This window comes from Ascaphus truei, chromosome 19, assembly GCF_040206685.1.
Source record: "Ascaphus truei isolate aAscTru1 chromosome 19, aAscTru1.hap1, whole genome shotgun sequence".
NCBI lineage: Eukaryota > Metazoa > Chordata > Amphibia > Anura > Ascaphidae > Ascaphus > Ascaphus truei.
The window spans coordinates 18,228,038-18,250,810 of NC_134501.1; the positions used below are offsets into that span (position 1 = coordinate 18,228,038).

Below are 22,773 nucleotides of genomic sequence, written 5' to 3' on the forward strand. Positions count from 1 at the left end.
ACATCGAGAGTTACCTCTCATTTTCAAGTATATCCTGGGCACAGAGTTATGTTGATAATACATGGTCACGTTAAATGAACAGAGGTTAAGAGTTATATTTACAGACATTTCATAGACAGTTATGCCTTCATCCATATTTGTCGAGCTATATATATATATATATATATATATATATATATATATATATATATATATATATATATAGCCAATAAAGAATATCACTTGTGAGCACATTCACATGTTTCAGACGGGTCTGCAACCCTGCCTTTCAACCATTATCACCTCGCATACAGTGCTCCCACTGCAGCAAGGGATTCTGGGAGATGACATGCAAATGAGCACACAATGTGTCACCTTTTGCCTGGAATATCCATTCACATGGAGCCCATTTAAGCTGATGTATCGCCATTCACACAGCTTTTAAACACAGCATGGGACTAGCAAAGCAAGTTTAAACCACTCACAGACATATTTCAACCTTGATGGGTATCATCAGTGTGAGGTTGGTATAAACTTGCTTTGAAATATTTCTAGGCTGGGTAGGTTTACCATACATTTTAAGTTATGGTGGGTGAAAAAGGCGACAGAAAACCTCCACCGTTAGCATATAGCCAATAAAGAATATTGGCTATATGCTAACGGTGGAGGTTTTCTGTCGCCTTTTTCACCTACCATAACTTAAAATGTATGATATATATTCGGAATTGTATGTCTCATCTTTAATATATTTTTTTGGGATCATTTCTGGAGTGCTGCCTTTTGATTTCGTTTTCAAAAACGGTATCGTATTGCTTACTATTTGTATAGGATTTGCACCCTCATCAGGGACTATTATTACGGAGTGCCAGTAATATATATATATATTGTTATGGATAAATAACAATTTTACATAGCAAATAGTAATCTCTTGAATACTCTACTAAAACATAAGTTACACTAACCCCAAAATACAAATTGGAAGGGAGGATGGGAGTTAACTGATTTTCCTCACAAAAACTGCAGTTATTTCAAAGGGGGCCCCTATATAGAGTATATCAAAGGGGGCCCCATATAGAGTATATCAAAGGGAGCCCCTATATAGAGTATATCAAAGGGAGCCCCTATATAGAGTATAGCCTCTCTGGCTACCTGTCACATGTAGCTCCCACCAATAGCATGAGAGCTACTTGCTATCGCTGTGGCAACCTCAGAACTACCTCATTCTGTCCAAATACTGTGTCATAGCATAGTAAATTAACTAATAACGGGAGGAAAGGAGAAGGTGGTGTGTGGGGGAGTAGTCACCAGGATTAAGATGCCCCTTTTTGCGTAAGACCTGGAGCTACCAGGATAGGTTGCCAATGTACAATTGAACGTTGCTCTCCAAATTATCTTGGCACAGAAATATAGCCATTTCTGGATTGAAGAATAAAAAAGATTCGGCTCCATAATGTGAGATGTTCATAACTCAAATTAAATGTGACGTGTTTGCTATCTGGTTTAGGTATTGAAAGGGATTTCAAGCTGCAATCCTTTCCCATTTAATATAAATGTCATTGTTTTTTAGCTTTTTTTCTGTCAGCGTTACAAACCTTATTGTTCGTGGACCCCGCTCAAACATCAGAACGTGCTCCTTATTGCTGTATCGTGAAGGGATTTCATCCCTTTTTTAGTCACCATAACTACTTGTGTACCTGGTTTGTAGCCACAAACACATTCACACTGATGAGAGCCAAAAGGTCAAATGAGCTGTCCGAGTAGGTTTACTGGCCAAGCACTTCTTAAACCAAGGCTTTGCTTTAAAAGCTGTGTACAACGGCAGGCATAAGCTTATAGGGATACAAAAAGTAGATAAGAAGCAAGAAGTGACACAATGTGAATTATTTTGTGCATGTCACCACCCAGAATCCTTTGCTGCAGTGGAAGCACAGCATGCTGTGAGATTAAGGCTTAAGGCAGGTTTGTGAATGTGTTCTTTAAAATTGTTCCAAACGTCGTTGCAAAATTCTCCAGTATTTTTTCCTTTTTGGATAAATACTAACACACACATTTTCGCGTACACTTGTTTAAAATGGGCAGTATTGGGAGTTTCCTTTACTGCTGTGCTGTATAGCATTGTTATCACTACTGCACCTACTGTATGGAGTTGCATTAACATTTTTTACCAATTCGAGCATTAAGTGCTGCCTATTCCATGCCATTCACCGCTATGCTGCTGGGAGACTTTGAGCCCACGTTCTAAAAACTATTAAACATATTTTTTAGAAAAAGTGTCACGCGGGTGGTACTGCACTTTAAACATGATTGAACCATGAAATTATATTGGTAGTATATAATTTGACTCTACGATATAGACAAACTAGCCCAGACCTCCCAAAGATCCATATAACAAGTCAAAAACATTTCAACCAATATTAGCTTTACAGCTGGATTTTTGCCATGCATCCTTTGAAAGGCTATAAAATATGTCCCCAGGACTCTTAAAAAGGATTAAACAAATTGACTTCTCAGCACAGCAGTACAGCTCAGGGAATGCTAAACACTTTCAAGATAGTCCAAGAATTATTATATTTTTTCATTGTGCTTTATTTGCCCTTACAAATACAAATAAAATAGGCAACAAATTAAATTTTGGCAGCAGGGAGTTTAACACTTCCCATGTCCCTACCCCCACTACCTTGATAAATAACAGATACAATGTATTACAACTGACAAAACATTGGGCACAACTTTAAACATTCCTCTAAATTACATAACTCATATACTGTAGTTGTTCACTGCAGTCTTGCTGCATTTGCTTGGACTGCCCTGTTCTGCTGGGGATACAGCAAAATTACCCTGAAAGAAACATTTCTGTTTACATCCTTGTCTCGCAAGCTTTTTGGAGTTTTAATTGTGTCCTGCAATGGTTTATTTCAGTACGTTGCCCTGTTTGAAGATTTGGTCCCACTGAGATTACGAGGGGGGAGGGGGGGCGGGAAGAATCCGAATTGGAAAGATTTGATTACTTGTATAAATCCCCAGTCTTGCTGTTATTCCTCAGCTAGGTACTCTTGGGTACAGGTAAAACCCTATTGAAGAGGGGAAATAATCATGTAACTTCCAAAGAAATATTTTCCAATTATACTTTACAAGATGCAGAAAATATTACAGGTAATGGAGGGTTATGAATGGGATAATTACTCAACCTAATGCACCAAAAGCCAGAGAAGAAAACAGTTTTATGCTGTCGATTGGCGTGCTTGCTGGTGATAAACACTGGTCAGAATGCTTTCAAGGACAAAGCTTTTGCAACATTGTTAAAAGGACAAAGCTTTGCAATACAGATACAATTCAATATATAAAACGATGGCAAAGCTCCTTTGTACAATAAAATACATTAGCTAATAAGGAAAACTATTTGCTCGTACTGAGACATTCTCAACCTACATAGCAAAAAAAAAATATTAAACCCATTTTCTCTAAGTTGTTTTTGACAAACAATAGAAATAAACTGTTGGTTAATAGCTTCAGTTATTGAAATGTATTCAACAGAAAATCCTGTATTAAGAATCATTTCAAGCATGGGTTCACGAGTTTACAGCGCTGCATTATACCCATTTTCTGCATTTAGAAAAAGTATTCTTGTTTGTTGGCTTTTTTCTACTCTCATTATATATTCCTTTCCCGATACTAAAATGGGCATATTAGTATATCAGTGTTTGCTGATGAAAAACCTTGTTGCGGGTATTCCACATCTTGGTGACACTAGAAATTGAGAATATATTGGGTTGCATTTATATATAAACACGTAGAAGAGGGGCTAGGAGGGTGATTGCAATTACATAGCTAATGGAACAACTTAACTGTGTGAGTAGGTTTTGGTTATGAAAATAAATGCAACACACTTACAGTGAGGTGAGAAATGTTAAAGCAGCAGTCCAAGCTGCCGTTCTTTTTCCCCCTTTAATATGTGCGTCAATAAAATCCACACAATAATAATTAGCTAAGTATACGATCGAGCCGTTCTCCTGTTATCGATCGGCGAAGATTCAGCTCGGAGGTTCACTACATGGCTGTCAGTGCAGCAGAAGAGGACTAAAGATGCAAAGTTCTGTGGGGAAGATCATGTGACGAGGCAGTCACTAGATACATACAATTGGTGCACTGCTAGAGACAGGGCAGAGCTTAAAAAGGGGTGTGCCAGAGCCTGTTTTGGAAGAGGAAGGGGATGTGAACTGTGTAAACGGTTGTTATAGAAACAAAAAATGTTTGTTACATTATTATTCATTAAAAATGTAATTTACAGATGTTTAAAAAAATGCTACAAGTATTTCTCATAGTACAGAAAAGATTTAAAAAAAAAAAACACACGTAGAATATTGCTTGGTCTGCAGCTTTAAGAGTAACAGTAACGAAAGCAATTGCATAGGAGTGTCAAATAATATAGAAACACAATAGTTTTGTTGTATCAAAAATTATATTTAAAGACTAATATACCTTACAAAGAGCCTGGCATGCTGTTCACAGTAAGAATCTCTGTTTCGGGCCATGAAAGAGCCCTGTATCAAGAGTCGGGCTTGACATTGTTGATTACTGTTTGTAACGCGCTATGAAAGACGGCATATACAGCATACCTGTATACAACACATACAGCATACCTGTATACAGCATATACTGCATATACAGCATACCTGTTTACAGCATATACAGCATACCTGTATACGGCATATACAGCATACCTGTATACAGCATATACAGCATACCTGTTTACAGCATATACAGCATACCTGGATACAGCATATACAGCATACCTGTTTACAGCATATACAGCATACCTGTATACAGTATATAAAGCATATACAGCATACCTGTTTACAGCATATACAGCATACCTGTATACGGCATATACAGCATACCTGTATACAGCATATACAGCATACCTGTTTACAGCATATACAGAATACCTGTTTACAGCATATACAGCATACCTGGATACAGCATATACAGCATACACAGCATGGAGTATTCAATATACCTTGTAGAGTTATCTTTAAAACTCCTTTTCTCCTTCAGAAAATCCCCTTAATAATGTTCTCACTGTTCCCATGGAATACAAGTCTCGGTGCATATTTGTATTATAAGAGTATTATTTGTATTATAAGAGATCTAGTTAACTTGTCATTATACACTGTGCAAAATTATTTGTTGGGTCAAAGTTGTAATTGTCCAGAGCTTCTGTAGCTTTTAGGACCTAACTTAGAAACGCTTGCTAAAATGGTGCAAACGGTATTATATGTTTGAGTGACTTGATTCTATTGTTTGTGCAATAAACCTTGCTAAATTGGACTGTTGCTTTTAACTCATTTGAATACTCAAAACGACATAACACAATAGTATAGGTGAAAGGGTGCAAATTCCAATTTAAAATAAATAAAACTCAACACATGCTTATGGAAAGCGCGGTTAATAAGGACGTGTTAGAATTGATATGCACATGAGAATTATTTTCTGGGTGGTTACGAAACTGTCCTCAGGAAAATGAGAGGAACAGGAGCATCAGCAGCGATGTCAGATGTCAGTGTAATTGATGTCAGAAAGAATGGCTGCACAGTATAATAAGGCAAAGCAGTAACTGGCAGGATAGAAAAGTCAGGTTGTCCAAAAGGACCTCATGTTAAAGTGAAGCACAATGGTACTCTAAGGCTAAGGCCCCGCTCCCAGAGTCAGCGCACCTGCGCTGCTGACAGGCGGTGCGCTGAGATACACAGACCGCGATCTGCGGTCTGTAGGGAGCGGGAGCCGGAGCGGGAGGTGGGCGGGAGGTGGGAGGTTTGATCGGGAGGTGGGCGGTTTGACAGGGAGGGGGGGCGTGGCTTGAGCGGAGGGACCCGCTACTCTCCCCCCCCTCCCTCCACGGACTCGGGCTGGAGCTGGAAGGTAAGTTTAAACACACACACGCAGGCACTCATTCATACACGCGCACACACACACACAGGCAGGCACTCACGCACTCATACACACACACACGCGCGCACACACAGGCAGGCACTCACGCACTCATACACACACACACACAGACAGAGGCAGGCACTGGGGCACACAAACACAGACAGGCACTCACGCACTCAGACACATACACACACAGACAGGCACGCACTCAGACACACACACAGAGAAAGGCACTCACCTGCTTTCACTCCACACTCCTCCCCGCTCCCCGAAGCCTCTCCTCCTCCCGAAGCCTCCCCTCCCCATTGGCTCACAGCCACACACGTCACGCGTCAACGCTAGGAAACACCATTCTCTGGTGTCTCCAGCGGCTGACGCGCTACAGCGTGTAGTGCTCTGTGCAGCCAGGGGGGACCGGGACCGGCTCGCGAGGATTCCCCTGCTGGTGGGGAACTCGCGACCCGCCGCCCGCGCCAACGTGCGCTCGTTGGCGCGGGCGGCGGGTCGCGAGTTCCCCACCAGCAGGGGAATCCTCGCGAGCCGGTCCCGGTCCCCCCTGGCGGCACAGCTGACTACACGCTGTAGCGCGTCAGCCGCTGGAGACACCAGAGAATGGTGTTTCCTAGCGTTGACGCGTGACGTGTGTGGCTGTGAGCCAATGGGGAGGGGAGGCTTCGGGAGGAGGAGAGGCTTTGGGGAGCGGGGAGGAGTGTGGAGTGAAAGCAGGTGAGTGCCTTTCTCTGTGTGTGTGTCTGAGTGCGTGCCTGTCTGTGTGTGTATGTGTCTGAGTGCGTGAGTGCCTGTCTGTGTGTGTGTGTGCCCGCCTCTGTGTGTGTATGAGTGCGTGAGTGCCTGCCTGTGTGTGCGCGCGTGTGTGTGTGTATGAGTGCGTGAGTGCCTGCCTGTGTGTGTGTGTGCGCGTGTATGAATGAGTGCCTGCGTGTGTGTGTTTAAACTTACCTTCCAGCTCCAGCCCGAGTCCGTGGAGGGAGGGGGGGGAGAGTAGCGGGTCCCTCCGCTCAAGCCACGCCCCCCCTCCCTGTCAAACCGCCCACCTCCCGCCCACCTCCCGATCAAACCTCCCACCTCCCGCCCACTCCTGCTCTAAGGAATTGTTGAGAACCAGAATTCTCACAAAATAAGTCTGATGCTGACTTCCTGTTATATAGTCCTCTTCTATTACCGCAGTTAAGAACGGCACCATATATAAACCCAACAAAACTCCGCTTTTTATTGTTACTCACCAGACTACGGGTGGCTAGAGATAGAAATGGTTTCTTTAAAAGGAATTGAAACATTGAATAAAAAAATCTATTTATTACCTAAAATCCTTAGGGGCAGCACAGTGTGTTGCTGTGATTATTCATGTTCTCATTCACATTCGGCACATGTTTGTACGATGTGTGTCATGTTCATACTGTCCATAAGAAGTGTTTGTTTCTACTTGTATTAGTGTTTTGTGCCAGAAAAAAATTGACAATTGTGACTCATTTATATCACCCAGAAATTATAATTGAAACCACAAACAACATCCAAGCCCCACCTCTAACTCCACCCCTCAGCATCAATTTTTTGGGGTGTAAAAGAAGTTGACGCAGATGCGTAAAACACAAACATTTTTACACACTGGGAAAACGGGGTCGCACTCACTTCCTATTCATCTGTGCTTCAGTTTTACGACAAAATCCCTCACCGAGATGCTTTATACAGTACTGTACATAGCCCCCAAGTGGAGTAAATTCCCTGACGTAAGATAACACGGTTTAAACATGAATTGCCATTCAAAGGGTGATTTGATAACAAGTGCTATAATAGCAATCACATTTCTATCAAATTTCCAAGTACTGATGTAGTCAGAAGAAAAAAAAGAGTAACAAGCGCACAGCTCACGGTGTAGTATATAAAAAATATATTAGTGAGGATATCAAAGGGTAAGTATCGCACGTACAAATAATACGTTCTTTGAAGCATGTCATGCAACAATCAGCATGGTGTTACCACAGTCGGTAAGCATCTACCCAGGGGGAACAGCGTCGTCAGGTGCTGGATCCGATGGTCGGGATTCTTTTGTGAAGCAGCCTCCTATCCCAGATGGATACGGGCGGCTTCCACGGAGGTAATAGAACCTTCCTCTCTTGGTTCCGACGTTTATGGGAGTAGTATGAGAGTCCAGGAAATCCCGAGAAAGACCGCCATTTGAATATCGCAATCAATATTGCCAATTAGATGGTAAGCGGCTCGCTCTCCGGCAAGTACACGAGGCTAGTCTGTAAAGCAGTGGGCGGTAGCTGATCACGTCACCGTTGCACTGCAAAAGCAACAGGACGGAGGACGTACCGGCACAACCACAGGTGTAACTGCACAGGGATAATATGATAGCCACTACCAAATACTAAAATAGTACTTCAATAGCAAAATAAGGCAGAACTGAAAAATTAGCAAGTGGCTAGTACCATCCAACACGATGAGCCATCTTTTGTGGATAGCAGCCGACTCACACCATATTTAAGGTCACATATTAATCTTTTTCAGTGGCGCAATTACTTGCCTCTATGTTTTGCACTTCCCACCACATCACATTATATTTATATAATTTACTATTTGGATATAATCATCTGGTGCACTGTTCATTTCTTCACTGTACAGATGTAGTCAGACTTACTGTCCATGTGGTCGCCTGCGGCCAGTACATTTTGTGGCCGGGAAGGATTAACACTGCGGGGTTCCATGCTTTTGACTGGGACACCACAACGTTAATCCTTCACTTGATGGGCCATCTGCAGGGAGATAATACAGCTACTCACCTTTCAGATGAGCTGTCCAGTCTCTGTCTTCAGCCACCTTTGTCCCCCCTGTCCTGTCCAGTCCCCTTTTTTTCTAAACGAACTTTTTCCTATTTCTTACAAAACTGGAGAATTGTCTGTTTGGGGAACTTCCAATCTGGCACTAATGAAACATAAAAGCTTATGAGGATCGACTTCCGTAACCATTACTAACTTCCCACGTTTATGTTCATGGGATAGATCAGTTTAGAACATTGGCAACATTTACCCGCACTTCTCATGCAGTGAATACACATCGGGTGTGAGCGGACCTCACCTCCAACACAACAAACAAATCCAAAAAGAGGTTTCTTACGTTTGAGTCCAACTAAAGGAAAGGGTAGGAAAATTAACTGAGGTGAAATAGTCTTTTGCTTTTTCCTCGGCTCTAAATGTTAAAATGTAAGTATTAAATAGACATCAAAAGAGATACTTTTCCACACATACATTTTGATTCCTAAACGCACCTCAATAGTTAAAGTTGAACCTGAAGCCTGACACAACACTGCTCCTCAATGCTCCATAATGTTTCTTGTCTGTAGTATTCAGTGCAAACTTTCAGCATATACTTGGAAAACAGAAACTCAGACAGACATATTTTTTCATTAAACTGCAAAATAGCCAACCATTTCTTAACTTTGTCAGCTTCATTTTGAATTCAGTTATTGTCTCCTGCAGAAGAACAGTGACATTTGATTCAGCACAGATTTCCAAGCACATCTGCCATGGAGTTGTAAATGCATGCAGAAGAGGAGGCAGAGAACATACAGTAGCATATATCAAGTAAGAATTCCATCTAACTAATCAAGTCCATGGGGACAGTCAGCTGTGTCATAAGACATATCATTCCACAGCTGAATGAGATTGGCAGTCTCATAGCAAGACATGCTGCTCTCCTGTTTTGTCACCAGTCAGTTAGCAGGATGCCGTCGTTTAAAAGTGAAAAAGGGCATATTTATAAACACTGATGCTCACCCTATCACGTCTCAATTTGCAAAACACAAAAGCTCACCCTATAACATTTCAATTTGCAAATCAGAGGGAACAGATTGTTGATAGCTTAAAGGAACATAAGAAGTTTTTTATGCTTTTATGCGGGACAATTAAAGCATATCCAGAAGCTCAACAGTCTGTGTTATCTGCTTACAGTGACATTTTTATATGGATTTTTTTATTGAAATGAAGGGGAATGTTTTGCTTCTAAAGGAGAGATGCCAAACACTTAAGTAAAACCATTAGCCCAGTCAAGGAATAAGGCACAACAGATGAGCAATAGGGATGTCCTAGCTGGTGATTTATTACACAGATCACTATTAGGGGTGTCTACTCAAAGCTCTGAGTTTCCATATCCATGAGCTCTCACACGGAAAACACCTTAGCCTCATAGTAGCACTGGTAAAAATGGGCTCATTCAAATATTGCTGTACAGTCTGCTGCACCGTTATGCCAGTTTCCACACTGGCTGCCCAACCCCCACAGATTCAAATTCAAGACACCTGTGCTAACCTACAAAGCTATACATAACCCCGCTCCTCATTTCCAAGTACTCTCCCACATGCCGTCTACTTTGTGTTTTTGATCTACTGCACCGACACACTTTATTCGAGCAAATACCCAGTATGTACCTGGCAGATACCTGGAATGCGCCGCTCCTCACCTCTGACAAGCCCCGTTGTGTTTGCCTTCCCAGCCTGGGTTCATGCCTGGCTGACGGGCGGCTGATCTGTTAAATGATAATGATTAGGATTTAATAGGCTGCAATGCTTCGTGTGTCTACCAGATGGCATAAATTCATGAATTGTAATGCAGTATATATATATATATATATACTGTGCAGTATTGCAGCCAGCGGGAATAAAATGCTTCAATCCCTGCCTGAAAAATACCTCAATGCACTCGGGCAGAAAACAGTCACAAACCTCAATACACCCGGGTATACCCGAATTCGTGGGACTAGCCGAGCTCGAATAAAGTGTGTCGCCAGTGTACTGTACATCTGTCCACCTCCCTTATTCCTTCCTCTGACTCTGAATGCTTTTCCCATGCTACATCCCAACTTGGGAGTTCTCCAAAGTGCACAATCAGACTCTCCCCCATCATACACTAAAAGATCCCTAAAAATACTCTCTCTCTCTCGGATCCAAACACTACATTTAAAACATATAGAATTGGCAAAAATGAAAAATCTGGACACGCCAGAGGTGAGAATGAAAAACTCCCCAAGAGGATAAATGAAAAACGTAACTGCAGGAAATTCACGCATTTTTACTTAGAGTTGTATTTGTATTCAACTCAGAATATGTCAAACTATTACATTGTCTACTGTAGGTAGAAGCACCCAAAGTTATCAATAATCATCTTCCAACCGTAGCTACAGTGACTCTCCACCTGCCAAGAACCTAAAGGCTGATTTCAAGTCTGGTTGACGTTTGTTAAAGTATATATGACAGGTCTCATAGAGGGGGAACTACTGGGATTAATAACTATTTGAGATTGGAGTGTGGTCATCATGGAAATAATTAAGCTCTGTCTAAGAATAGTGCGGATTTTCCCAACTGAAGATTGTAGAAGTCGGGCCGCTGAGTCTTGGAATATGTCATATCCAAACATTGAACTATGAAATGTTATTCCCTTCTTACTCTTCCATATACTGGCACTTTGGCAGTACTAAGGGGGCGTGTAAAAAAAAACCTGCAACATAATCTTACACTGGTCTTCATTTCTACTTAATATTCAGATATGTTTAGTTTTCCATTAGGGAAAAACTGTATGTTTTAATTAGTAGTCATTTGTTTCAACCATATACGTCACATTTTTATGAGTATGAATGACCCATGATTGCACAGTGTCTTAGCTCTGTTATTGCATAACAACCTTTAAATGACCCCTGAAATCTAATTACCCAGAGTTCCTGGAGATAATATAATAGGCCCTGTTCCGAATGCTGCATCACATTCTCTTCTAACATTTGATCCTACTTCGATTTATAATAACAATAATACATTCCGTTTTGAAGCATTGTCCACCCAGACTAATATCTTACTGACAAGGGACCCTATTGTCAGGTAATATTTCCTAGATACAGAGAATCTGTAATTTATCATGTCATCCTTTTTTTTGTTCACAACGAAAGACATTTAACAGAATCATAAAAGTATTGGCAGCAAGAGGGTCCCACAATGGATTCCAATGAAGGTTCATCCAATACCAAAAGGGAAAATGGGAGCCCTAAAAAAAAAATATGTGAATACAAAATGTAATAATTATGCTAGGTATGAACAAAAGGACCAGGAGGTAATGTATGATTGCACAGGGTCATTAGAAGAAGGATGTGTATTAGAGAAGTAATATTTATTAATATCTGTTGTTTGATCATCCATTTAAACTGGAAGCATAGGTTGGAATACAATCTTTCTATTAATGTGACCTTCAAGGTTTCATCATATTTTTTAAATGCGGGGAGAATTCATTTTCAATTAGTTTTATGTACACGGAGGCTCACTACAATTATGCCGTGTTTAAGACAGGAAAGAGAGTGTCTTCCTGAAAATAAACTTAAATCTACTCATTTACCAACATTAAAGGTGTTGAAATAAATCAGTTGGTTCCTTATTCATTTCCTCAGAATTGTTTATGAATGATAGTCTATGCAGGGGCGTAGCTATAGCCCGCTCTCCCCCTGGTATGCTGCGGCCGACGGGGGGACAGACCGGGACCCAGTGATTGCAGGTGGGACCATTGCCGCACAAAGCAGTTGCCGCCGGGCCCAGCTCTCCCCTGCTGCCGATCTCTCCTTCACACTCTGTCCCACGCTGGCGCGCATCGGAACGAACTGATGTCGGCGCGCTGGAACACGCTGACGTCGGAAGCTCTGCGTAGGACAGAGTGTGAGGGAGAGAAGCCTGCAGCGGGGGAGAGCTGGGCCTGGCGGCAACTGCTTTGTGCGGCTGTCAGCCCACCAGCCACCACCGAGTCCCAGCCTGAGACCAAGATAAGTTGGGGTATTTATTATGTATTGGGGAGGAGGGGGGTATTTATTATATATTGGGGAGGAGGGGGTATGTATTATGTATTGTGGAGGAGGGGGTATGTATTATGTATTGTGGAGGAGGGGGTATGTATTATGTATTGTGGAGGAGGGGGTATTTATTATGTATTGGGAGGAGGTAGGTATTTATTATGTTTTGGGGATGAGGGGGGTGTATTATTATGTATTGGGGAGGGGGGTATTTATTATGTAATGGGCAGGGGGTGTATTTATTATGTATTGGGAAGGGGGTGTATTCATTATGTATTGGGGGGTGTATTTTTGTTATGTATTGGGAGGGGGTAATTTACTATGTATCGGGGAGAGGGGTGTATTTTTATTATATATTGGGGAGGGGGGTATTTATTATACATTGGGAGGGGGTGTATTTATTATGTATTGGGGAGGGGGGTGTATTTTTATTTTGGATTGGGGAAGGAGGTGTATTTTTATTATGTATTGGGGAGGGGGTATATATTTTATTATGTATTGGTAGGAGGGGAGAGAGGCTGAGAAGAGGGAGAGATGATGAGGTGTGATGATGATGATGATGATGATGATGATGATGATGATGATGATGATGATGAGGAGGAGGAGGAGGAGGAGGGGGGGGATGGGAAGAGATGAGAGAAAGGATCAGGGAGAGGATGGAGGGAGGGAGAACAAAATTGCAGTCAGTATTAATATTAATGGGGCCCTGCAATTTTTTCTTGCCAGGGGGGCCGCACATTTCTAGCTACGCCACTGAGCCTATGTGAAGATAATAGAGGTTCGATTTACATATATCTATTGCTACAGAATATATACACAGATGTATGAAATAGACTGCATTGCACCTGCTGATAACACAAGATATTGCGTTAAACATACAGTAGAATATCACAGCGTTTCCATAGGATTCAAAGACAGTGAAAATGCTAAATATCTCAGCATAACCCTCCATAATGCGCCAGAGGCAGCAATAACCTTTTCTACATATGTACATATTTATAGATAAATATATGAAGGGAAGTGACTTGTCTGAGAGCTAATAGAATGGTTGATAGAATAGTTGATTAATGTGGAATGGCAATGAGAATAATGAAATACCAGTGAAATAACTTATATTTACAAAGATTTTACTGTTAGGTCTCAGAATACAAAGTGGATGTGCTCCTAAAGGTAAAAATGTACTTTAACAATTAAACCTTTTTATTTTTATGGCTAAACATATATAGTTGAAAGAATGTCTCTAGACACTTAAACCAGCCTGAGGGTCAATCACATGCTATTTCTGAACAACTAAAACTGGGTCAAACATCCTCTAGCAGTATATATTTATAAGTACAACACCCGACAGTAGTTATAAGGCAGATGGTAAATTCTGAGCATGCTTTGCTTCCAGCTTCAGGAATTTAAATGTAAAAGCAGCACACCTGCGGAGACAAATGAAAGCAGAGGTTCTCAACTCCAGTCGTCAAGACCCCTCAGCAGTTCAGGTGTTAAATATATACCTGCTTCAGCACACGAGGCTCAATCAGTGGCTCAGTCTGACTGCATCACCTGAAGCAGGGATATCCTGAAAACCTGATCTGTTGGGGGTCTTGAGAACATTAGTTGAGCACCTCTGCATTATGGTATCAATCATTTCCTGTTGCACTGTTACTACTTTGTCCTAAAAAGGGTGGCACCTGTTTCTAACCACAATCACAAACACAATGCTGATTTTATAGGATCAGAATTCCTCAGGCCCCTCTGTATGGAAAATTCAAATATTTTCTAAAAAGATATCTGATTAAATAAGTACTTATTCTCAGTCATCTATATCCATTTGCATATTTTGCTTTGCTGTTATTGCACCCAATCTGGATTTTGACTACTGGTGTCAACATTAAGTTTGAGAATACTGCCAAGTTTAGGTAACTTGTATTCCCACAGCAGGGGAACCGGGGACGCACCATGGAGAAGGAAGAAAGAATTTGGCATAGAGTAGTACAGCAGGGATAAGTCAGTGTACTATGGTTGTGAATCACCAAATTCAATACAGTACTCACAAACCAGCAATATCATTGGGCATATCCAAATCTGTGGCAGGTGTAGGTAGCAGTGTAAAACAAATATAATCACTGCGCTTCTCCATGTAAAGAGCATGCAGCTAGTGAAGGAAATGGCCATACAAATGTGCAAAACAGAAAGTGAATCCCTGCGCTTCTCCCATAGGGATAGCAATCAATGGGGAATATATATATATATGTATGGTGTAAATATCTATAAGAAAAAAGGAGACTTTTGGTATACATCCTTTGATCAAATAATGCCAAGCCTGCTAACCACGTCAAGGTAAGTCTCTTTAGCAGGTCCCTACGCTAAATGCATACTAGTGTTATGTGAAATAAGCCCAGAAGGGGTTAAAATATCAAAGCATATGCTTGTATAACCTAGTGCAATTAAAAACTGGTATATACCAGTACAGATACTCACATGTAAGTGAAGTGGAATAAGGGGACCTTGCTAGGGGATTATATACCTAGAAGAGGAGGGGCTGGCCTGCCACAAACTGCTCAATAAGCAGTTGCAGGTGATTGGCTAAATATATTCAATTACACCATAGTAGTGTTGCCCTCTAGGAGCGTGCTGCAAAGGATTAAAATCGGCCCAACAAATAATGTAAAACAAATATAATCACTGCGCTTCTCCATGTAAAGAGCATGCAGCTAGTGAAGGAAATCTCCATACAAATGTGCAAAACAGAAAGTGAATCCCTGCGCTTCTCCCATAGGGATAGCAATCAATGGGGAATATATATATATATGTAGGTAGCAGTGTAGTTCACTCGTTCCGGTGACCCAGAAAAGAACGGCAATAATGGTGCAGAAGGTACTGTACATTTAAAAGGTATTTATAAACCAAAGATGTCCCTCCAAATTCGAGGCTTACATCAAGACGGCATAAACAAGCAGTAAAACAGATCAATCGGCGACTCCCGCATGCTGCCTTTCTTTTCTGGGTCACCGGAACGAGTGAACTACTGTACACTGGTACCTACAGTGACGGCCGCCTTTAGCCTCTTGCGGCCTTTTCCCCACGATTTTAAAAATTGCGGGCTGAAGGGGGCTGTTTTGGGCGCCTGCAGGCATTTCTATTGTTTAGCGCTAACCGTTTTCATTGTCTAGCGCTATTAGCGCTATCAGCTGATTTCGGGCCGCCGGAGAAGGCCCGTGAGAGTCGGATAACATCCCCGCATTTTTCCGGGTAAGTCGGAGGATCGGAGGGGCCGCAGCAGTACTCCTGCCACAGTTTGGGATATGCCCAATGATATTGCTGGTTTGTGAGTATTGCATTTGGAGATTCACAACCATAGTATACTGACTTATCCCTGCTGTACTCCTCTGTGCCAGATTCTTTCTTCCTTCTCCATGGCGCATGTCCCCCGCTCCCGTGCTGTGTGAATACAAGTCGTTGTGGATATTGCGAGACATATCCTGTTCCAGGGTCTGAGTGGCGGAGTATATCTATTCATTATTTGCATTTTATGCACTTTTCTAGCATAATGATTGAATATATTATATTCACTTGTATTGTGTTTGCATTTCCAAACACTTGTGTTATTTAGAGACACCGATATCACTTGTGCACTTGAGTCCTTTTATTTTGAAGGACCCTAGTTAAATCACTGATATTATCATTAGCGTTGAGCACCGCTTTTGATTTTCTGCACAAGTTTAGGTAACTGAATGGAAATATCTTATTAACACGTGCATTGTGTTAGACTCGTTGCATGGAAATAAAGACGAACAGTACTGTACAACAAGTGATCACAAGGCGCAGAGAAGAGAAATCTTGCTGAGATTTCGCTCAAACATTTCAAAGAAAATTCTACGATTCACCAAAAATTCCCTTAAACTTTTTTGGGCTGTTCTGAATATGTGGTGGGAAATTGATCTACATTTTAGCGAGACTGACAGATTAGGGGGAAGGAGTGGCTCAGTGAGCAAAGACACTGACTGGCACTGAGTTTGAAGCAGGGGAACCTGGTTCAATTTCCAGTGTCAGCTCCTTGTGACCTTGGGCAAGTCACTTTATCTCCCTGTGCCTCAGGCACCAAAAGCATAGATTGTAAGCTCCACCAGGCAGGGACCTGTGCCTGCAAAATGTCTCTGTAAAGCGCTGCGTAAAACTAGCAGCGCTATACAAGAACATGCTTTTATTATTATTATTATTTCGGCAGAAAATCTATATTCAAAATCACATCCAGACCTGAAACAGGCTACTGAATGGAATTTGTCTTCTACTAGGCAAACTGCTGTGATCTTAGGTGAATAGTTTACACATCACTAGCAAGGGGAGGCAGATTGTGAGAAGTCCGTTAAATCTGGGCTTCTACCGTTTAACGAGTAATCGGTATCCACAAAGCTAAATCCATTAAAAAATAATGATCGTTAGTTATCTCATTGGCATACGCTTAACGCCGTGTGAAGTTAGAACTGCTTAACGTTAGCTTAAAATAACATGGCGTTAAATCTGTCTTACCCCAAAGCAGCGTTACTTCCATGCAGGCCCCCGAATAGGTGTTTAATTAAAGTACAAATAGGGCAGGAGAGGAAAAGAAGCCGGTAAAAACAATACGATAATTAGATCATAACTAGCTGCGGTCCTACACTTACAAGTCGTTGTGGATATTGCGAGACATATCCTGTTCCAGGGTCTGAGTGGCGGAGTATATCTATTCATTATTTGCATTTTATGCACTTTTCTAGCATAATAATTGAATATATTATATTCACTTGTATTGTGTTTGCATTACAAACACTTTTGTTTGCACTATTGTGTTATTTAGAGACACCGATATCACTTGTGCACTTGAGTCCTTTTATTTTGAAGGACCCTAGTTAAATCACTGATATTATCATTAGCGTTGAGCACCGCTTTTGTAAGTATCCAGACCCTGTAAAAGACATAGTTCAGGGTATGGGTGGGAGTAACACCACGTTTAGCGCTGACCTAAGTAATGTAACATTAAATTCCTGTGGTAACTATACCGGAGCTCTGGGGATCGGCGCTGTTACAGGAAACGCCTCTTTTGGATATCAGCACGTATGTCCGTTATTGTACCGCAAAGGTTCCTTACGGCTGAAAACAGCACTTAGCGCATCGTTACTGAGCTTTGAACATCCCTGTTAGCAGTTAACAATACGCTAACTAAAGTTAACGTATCGTTAAGTATTTAATGGACTTCTGAGGATCTACCCCTAGGTCTTAAATGATAGTAGTTACCTCAAGATGAGAAGGACTCGGCAAACCGCTGTTACACTAGAGACAATCTACATATGTTCCTTACACTTTCAGTCATATTTCTGGTACGAACAGATTGTCTTCAGTCTGAAGTATATGGTGCGATGAAAAGATATTTTTGGGTCTCTATCAAGGGAAAACAGCCTTTGTATAAGTTTTATCCTTACATGAATCAAAAACATGAAATATTTCAAAGATCTTAGGAACATACTATGTGACACACAGTATAAATGAACAATAATTTTGCAGGTTAATAGACCTGTTATGAAAATACTGTATAATTAACAGATACATAAATAAGCATAGTATATTAGTGTACTGCAATAAACACCATGTTATACAGTATTATAGTATAGATTGTGTCTTATATTGAATACCTTGTTATATTATAGTATAGGATTATGGCTTGTTATGAACGCCTTGTTATATTATAGTATAGGATTATGGCTTATTATGAATGCCTTGTTATATTATAGTATAGGATTATGGCTTGTTATGAACACTTTGTTATAGTATAAGATTATGGCTTGTTATGAACACCTTGTTATAGTATAGGATTATGGCTTGTTATGAACACCTTGTTATAGTATAGGATTATGGCTTGTTATGAGTATGGAAACGGGTCTGTGCTTTCATTGTATTCTGCCCCTTTCATTCTTTATTCAGCATATTGCCCCATTAAACTTTCTCTGAATGGAGGTACTCTTTCTTCAGCCATGAAGCTTAACTAACTAACTAACCTCACTCTTAAAGTCTGTTTGGCAGTATCAAACGTGTGTGTTCCATATGTATGGACACCACTGATAACGCTATGGCCGATTGTACCTGTAGTGCATAAACAGAGATTTTGAAATGTGTTCTATGAATGAAAAAGCTTTTTGTACACATTTTAAAGCACATGTCCCTTCTCTCCTCCCATTCCTTCACAATATACTTGAAAAACACTTGAAAACCCCTTTTTTTTTTTTACCTGAAATGCTTCAATTTTGCTTCTGAAATACCAGACTGAATTGTGCTGGTCTATGATATTCTGTTGCAAGAACTGTCATAATTAATCATTGGTCATTCATTACAGTAAGTTAAATTATGGTTGAGTTTTTATTTATATATATATATATATATATATATATATATATATATATATATATATATATCACTATTTATCAAAGTCACCTGTTTACAAAAATGTGTGATTAATTTAAGCAAAAAACTGCACCAGATTTATTATAGAAAAAAAGTCAATTTCTTTATATGGGATTCATTTAAAAATCTGGGGCTTTTTTTTTGCTCCAGTTCTGCAGCTCAGAGACTTTGATAAATTGACCCCATAGTTTTAAAGTCCCTTATACTAGTTTAAAGCCAAACGTTGAAAAAAAAACAACTGACAAAGTAAATCAATTGAAAACAGAACGTACCCTTCCAACGAGTATTGGTTCAGGTCCAGAAAACTCCTCAAGAACAAACATTTGATTCCACACCCAGCCTCTCTTGGACCGGTTTAATACTTTCTGTTCTTCACTGACTCCATTAAGTTCCAAAGTGGCATCAGTCGATAGAACATGAGATTCATTCTTTGGAGCCATATAAACATGAGGAAGAACAGTAATCCATAATATGATTAATGGAGTCCAAACATCCATAAACATTTCCCCAAGTCTTTCTGGCATTGTAACACAAGTTAGAGGGAGCACAGACGACGTGAAATGATTATTTTGCTTGCATCCAGATTGTAACCATCCAATTTATCATGCAGCGAGGAATATTTACTTGCAGCTGATCTGTGTGTTTATAGCTCAATAAACATAAACACAAATAGTTCAGGTTTGAAGGACACGATACATTTGGAATTTTGTTGATTGACGATTCCTACAAAAAAAAAGAAAAAAAAAAGAGAACATTAGTCATAATATTCACATTTAAGCCATTTTATTACGTACAATAGAAGACGTATCTATGGAAATGTATATGATAGATCGACTCTGTACACACACAGGATTTTTTCAGTTAATATGGCGTGTATATCACTTTGGTTACAGTCTAGAGAATTTATTTTACTTTACAGCCATGTTTTAGCTTCCTGTTTATGCCAATAAAACAATTAAATCAGAAGAAAGGTTTCACATGTTCACAAGTGTAGTTATGTGATGGCAATCTGTTCTGGATAATTAATTGTGAATGTCATGATAATCTATGAAATATACATACATATATAAGTACAGCTCAACCCCGTTATAACACGATCCGTTAAGGAAGGAATTAATTTTTCCCCTTAATGGGGTTTTTTGTTTGCCTTCCTCTGGATCAATAAGTAAGTATAGATATAGAATAAAGTATCTGTTGTCTAAATTTAGCATAGGTTGAACTTGATGGACGTACGTCTTTTTTCAACCTCATCTACTATGTAACTATGTAACAATATAACTATGTAACGCGAATCCGCTTATAACGTGATCCAAGCGTGGCTCCCAATTTTCGTATTTATGCATACTTTACAACACGATTATTGGTATCTTAAATACTTTAATGTACAATGCATACAATTGTAGATTATTTTTAACGCGATCCGCTTATACTGTAACGCGATGTTATTTTTGGACCCCAAGCACAGCGTTATAAGGGGGTTGAGCTTTAATATACAGATAATACAATTAAACACACATTTATTACATTGTGAATACAATTCCTGATTACAGTCCCAACATTGGCAATATAGTATGTATATTGTCTAAATAAAATCACTTTACTACTTTCGTGGAGTGTAATCATTGTAATCATTATAAACAAGGTACAGGAGGGAAGCATATCTCAGAGAAAGAGATGAGCTAGAAGAAGAGGCCAAGCTTTGAAGCTTGAAAGTGGCAGGCCCATGGGAAATGGGGGAACATGCTTCTACACGGAACGGGCGTAGGTTTTGTAGAATAGCGTTCCAGCAGAGGTGGTAGAGTCTAATACAACAAGGGAGTTAACAAATGTGTCCCAAAGACATCAGAGTATCTTAAATATGAAAGCAAGTCAAAAAATTCTGCTATTTTACAACAAATAGGAAAATCTGCAGATTGGAGGTGCTAGGTGGAAAGAATAAGTGGTGTCAAATTCTACAGTTTAATCATGATAAAAATATATATTTTTCATATACAGTGTGTGCAGCATTGTACAGTACATTTAATTCTGCCAGCGTGAGTTCCTGGCCTGAAGAACTTGCAGTTTTAATGTTAGAGCCTGAAGCACAGGGGTATGGAGTGCCTTGTGAAAGGTCATTTGATCCTGTTGGAAAGGTTGTGTTCTTACCACTCACTGTAGCCATTTCAGCACTTAGCATTGACAATATTACTGTACATCAGTTCTTATCAGTGAGACACGCACACTAGCTGTGTCATTGTACAAGGAATTTCACTAGAAGTGTGAAATATGTGCAGTACTGTACAAAGTTGTTGAAGTGGAAAGAAAGATGTTTCCATTGAGATCAATTGTTTAATTTTACACTGGGGGAGATAATTATGTCTGTACCATTTGTATATTGATCCAGGAGAATAGAAAAAAACAATATTGGCAATTATGTTTCTGTTATCCATTTCTGTCTCTGCTGTTTCAACAATGTGCCTATGTTCTAACCTGTTTAGCCCACTATAGATAGTCCACCACCTACTGTATCTGCCATACCAATACAAATACAGAATATATTATAATCGCTCCCTACCATCTGCGTGCAGATTGTTATTTGATGGCTCAGCTTGCTACACTCATCGAAGCACGGCCAATTATTAATATAAATAAATGGGCTCATGGAACATCTGAAACATGCAATCCCTTAAGGGCTTGCAGACTAAGTCCTGACCTGAGAAAGAAGATAGTCAAGAGAGATACACACAAGACATAGTCAAGTTACTCATACCACATTTTGGAATGTACTTTAATTTCTGATATATAAAAATAGAAGAGATACAATAGTGTTAGTTCAACTGTATGAGATGATGCACAAATTATATCAGCTAGAGTCAGTGGTTTATTTATTTATAAAATGTTTTACCAGGAAGTAATACATTGAGAGTTACGTCTCGTTTTCAAGTAGTGATGGTGTAATTGACACATTTACCATATCTTTAGTGAAATTCTATGTGATAGTGTTATACAGAAAGGCGACATTTTGTTTCCCCTTTCCTTTGTTCCTCCGTGACTAGTTTGGGTTTAACCATTGCATTGTCAGTCTTCTTTTTTCTGAACTATAGAGAGAACTTACAATAACTAGTTTAGACAAGTTGCCTTATCATCTTGCCTTACCTTTCAACTAGAAGCATATTGGATTCAACTAGAAACAATACACTTCATACATGATTTCCCTATACAGTATCAACTAATATGACTCACTTTGGTTTGCAAGGAATCCCCAGGCCCTAATGGAACTACATAATCAATTAATCATTACATAATACATGCATATCTTGCATAGAAGTCTCCTCTAATTATTGTCCATTATGAGGTGGCAGAATAAGTTTTTTTTTCTGTGTGTGTCATAACTACATGCATTTAAATGAATATGCAGACAGTTATACTAACCAATCTAATAGTGGTGAGCAGAAGTTTGAATACATTAGTGATAATAAGGTTTCTTCATAACACCTTTCTATGGGATACACAGAGAAGTAGCTGCAATGTAGTTAACTACATTTCCAAATTGAACATAAACTGGGTCAAAATAGGAGCAGCAAAAGAAAATAGCACTTTGAGTTATTAAATAAAAACATC

At 40.0% G+C, this 22,773-nt stretch overlaps 1 protein-coding gene across 2 annotated transcripts in view; it reads right to left on the reverse strand.

The window, feature by feature from the left end:
• CDH8 (cadherin 8) overlaps nucleotides 1–22,773 on the reverse strand; it is a 215,243-nt gene that overhangs the window by 186,378 nt on the left and 6,092 nt on the right. For both annotated transcript variants that reach the window (XM_075576755.1, XM_075576756.1), the window contains exon 2: nucleotides 19,446–19,896. In XM_075576755.1, coding sequence (XP_075432870.1) covers nucleotides 19,446–19,697 — 252 coding nt within the window. In that variant the 5' untranslated portion in view covers nucleotides 19,698–19,896. The remainder of the gene's footprint in view (nucleotides 1–19,445; nucleotides 19,897–22,773) is intronic.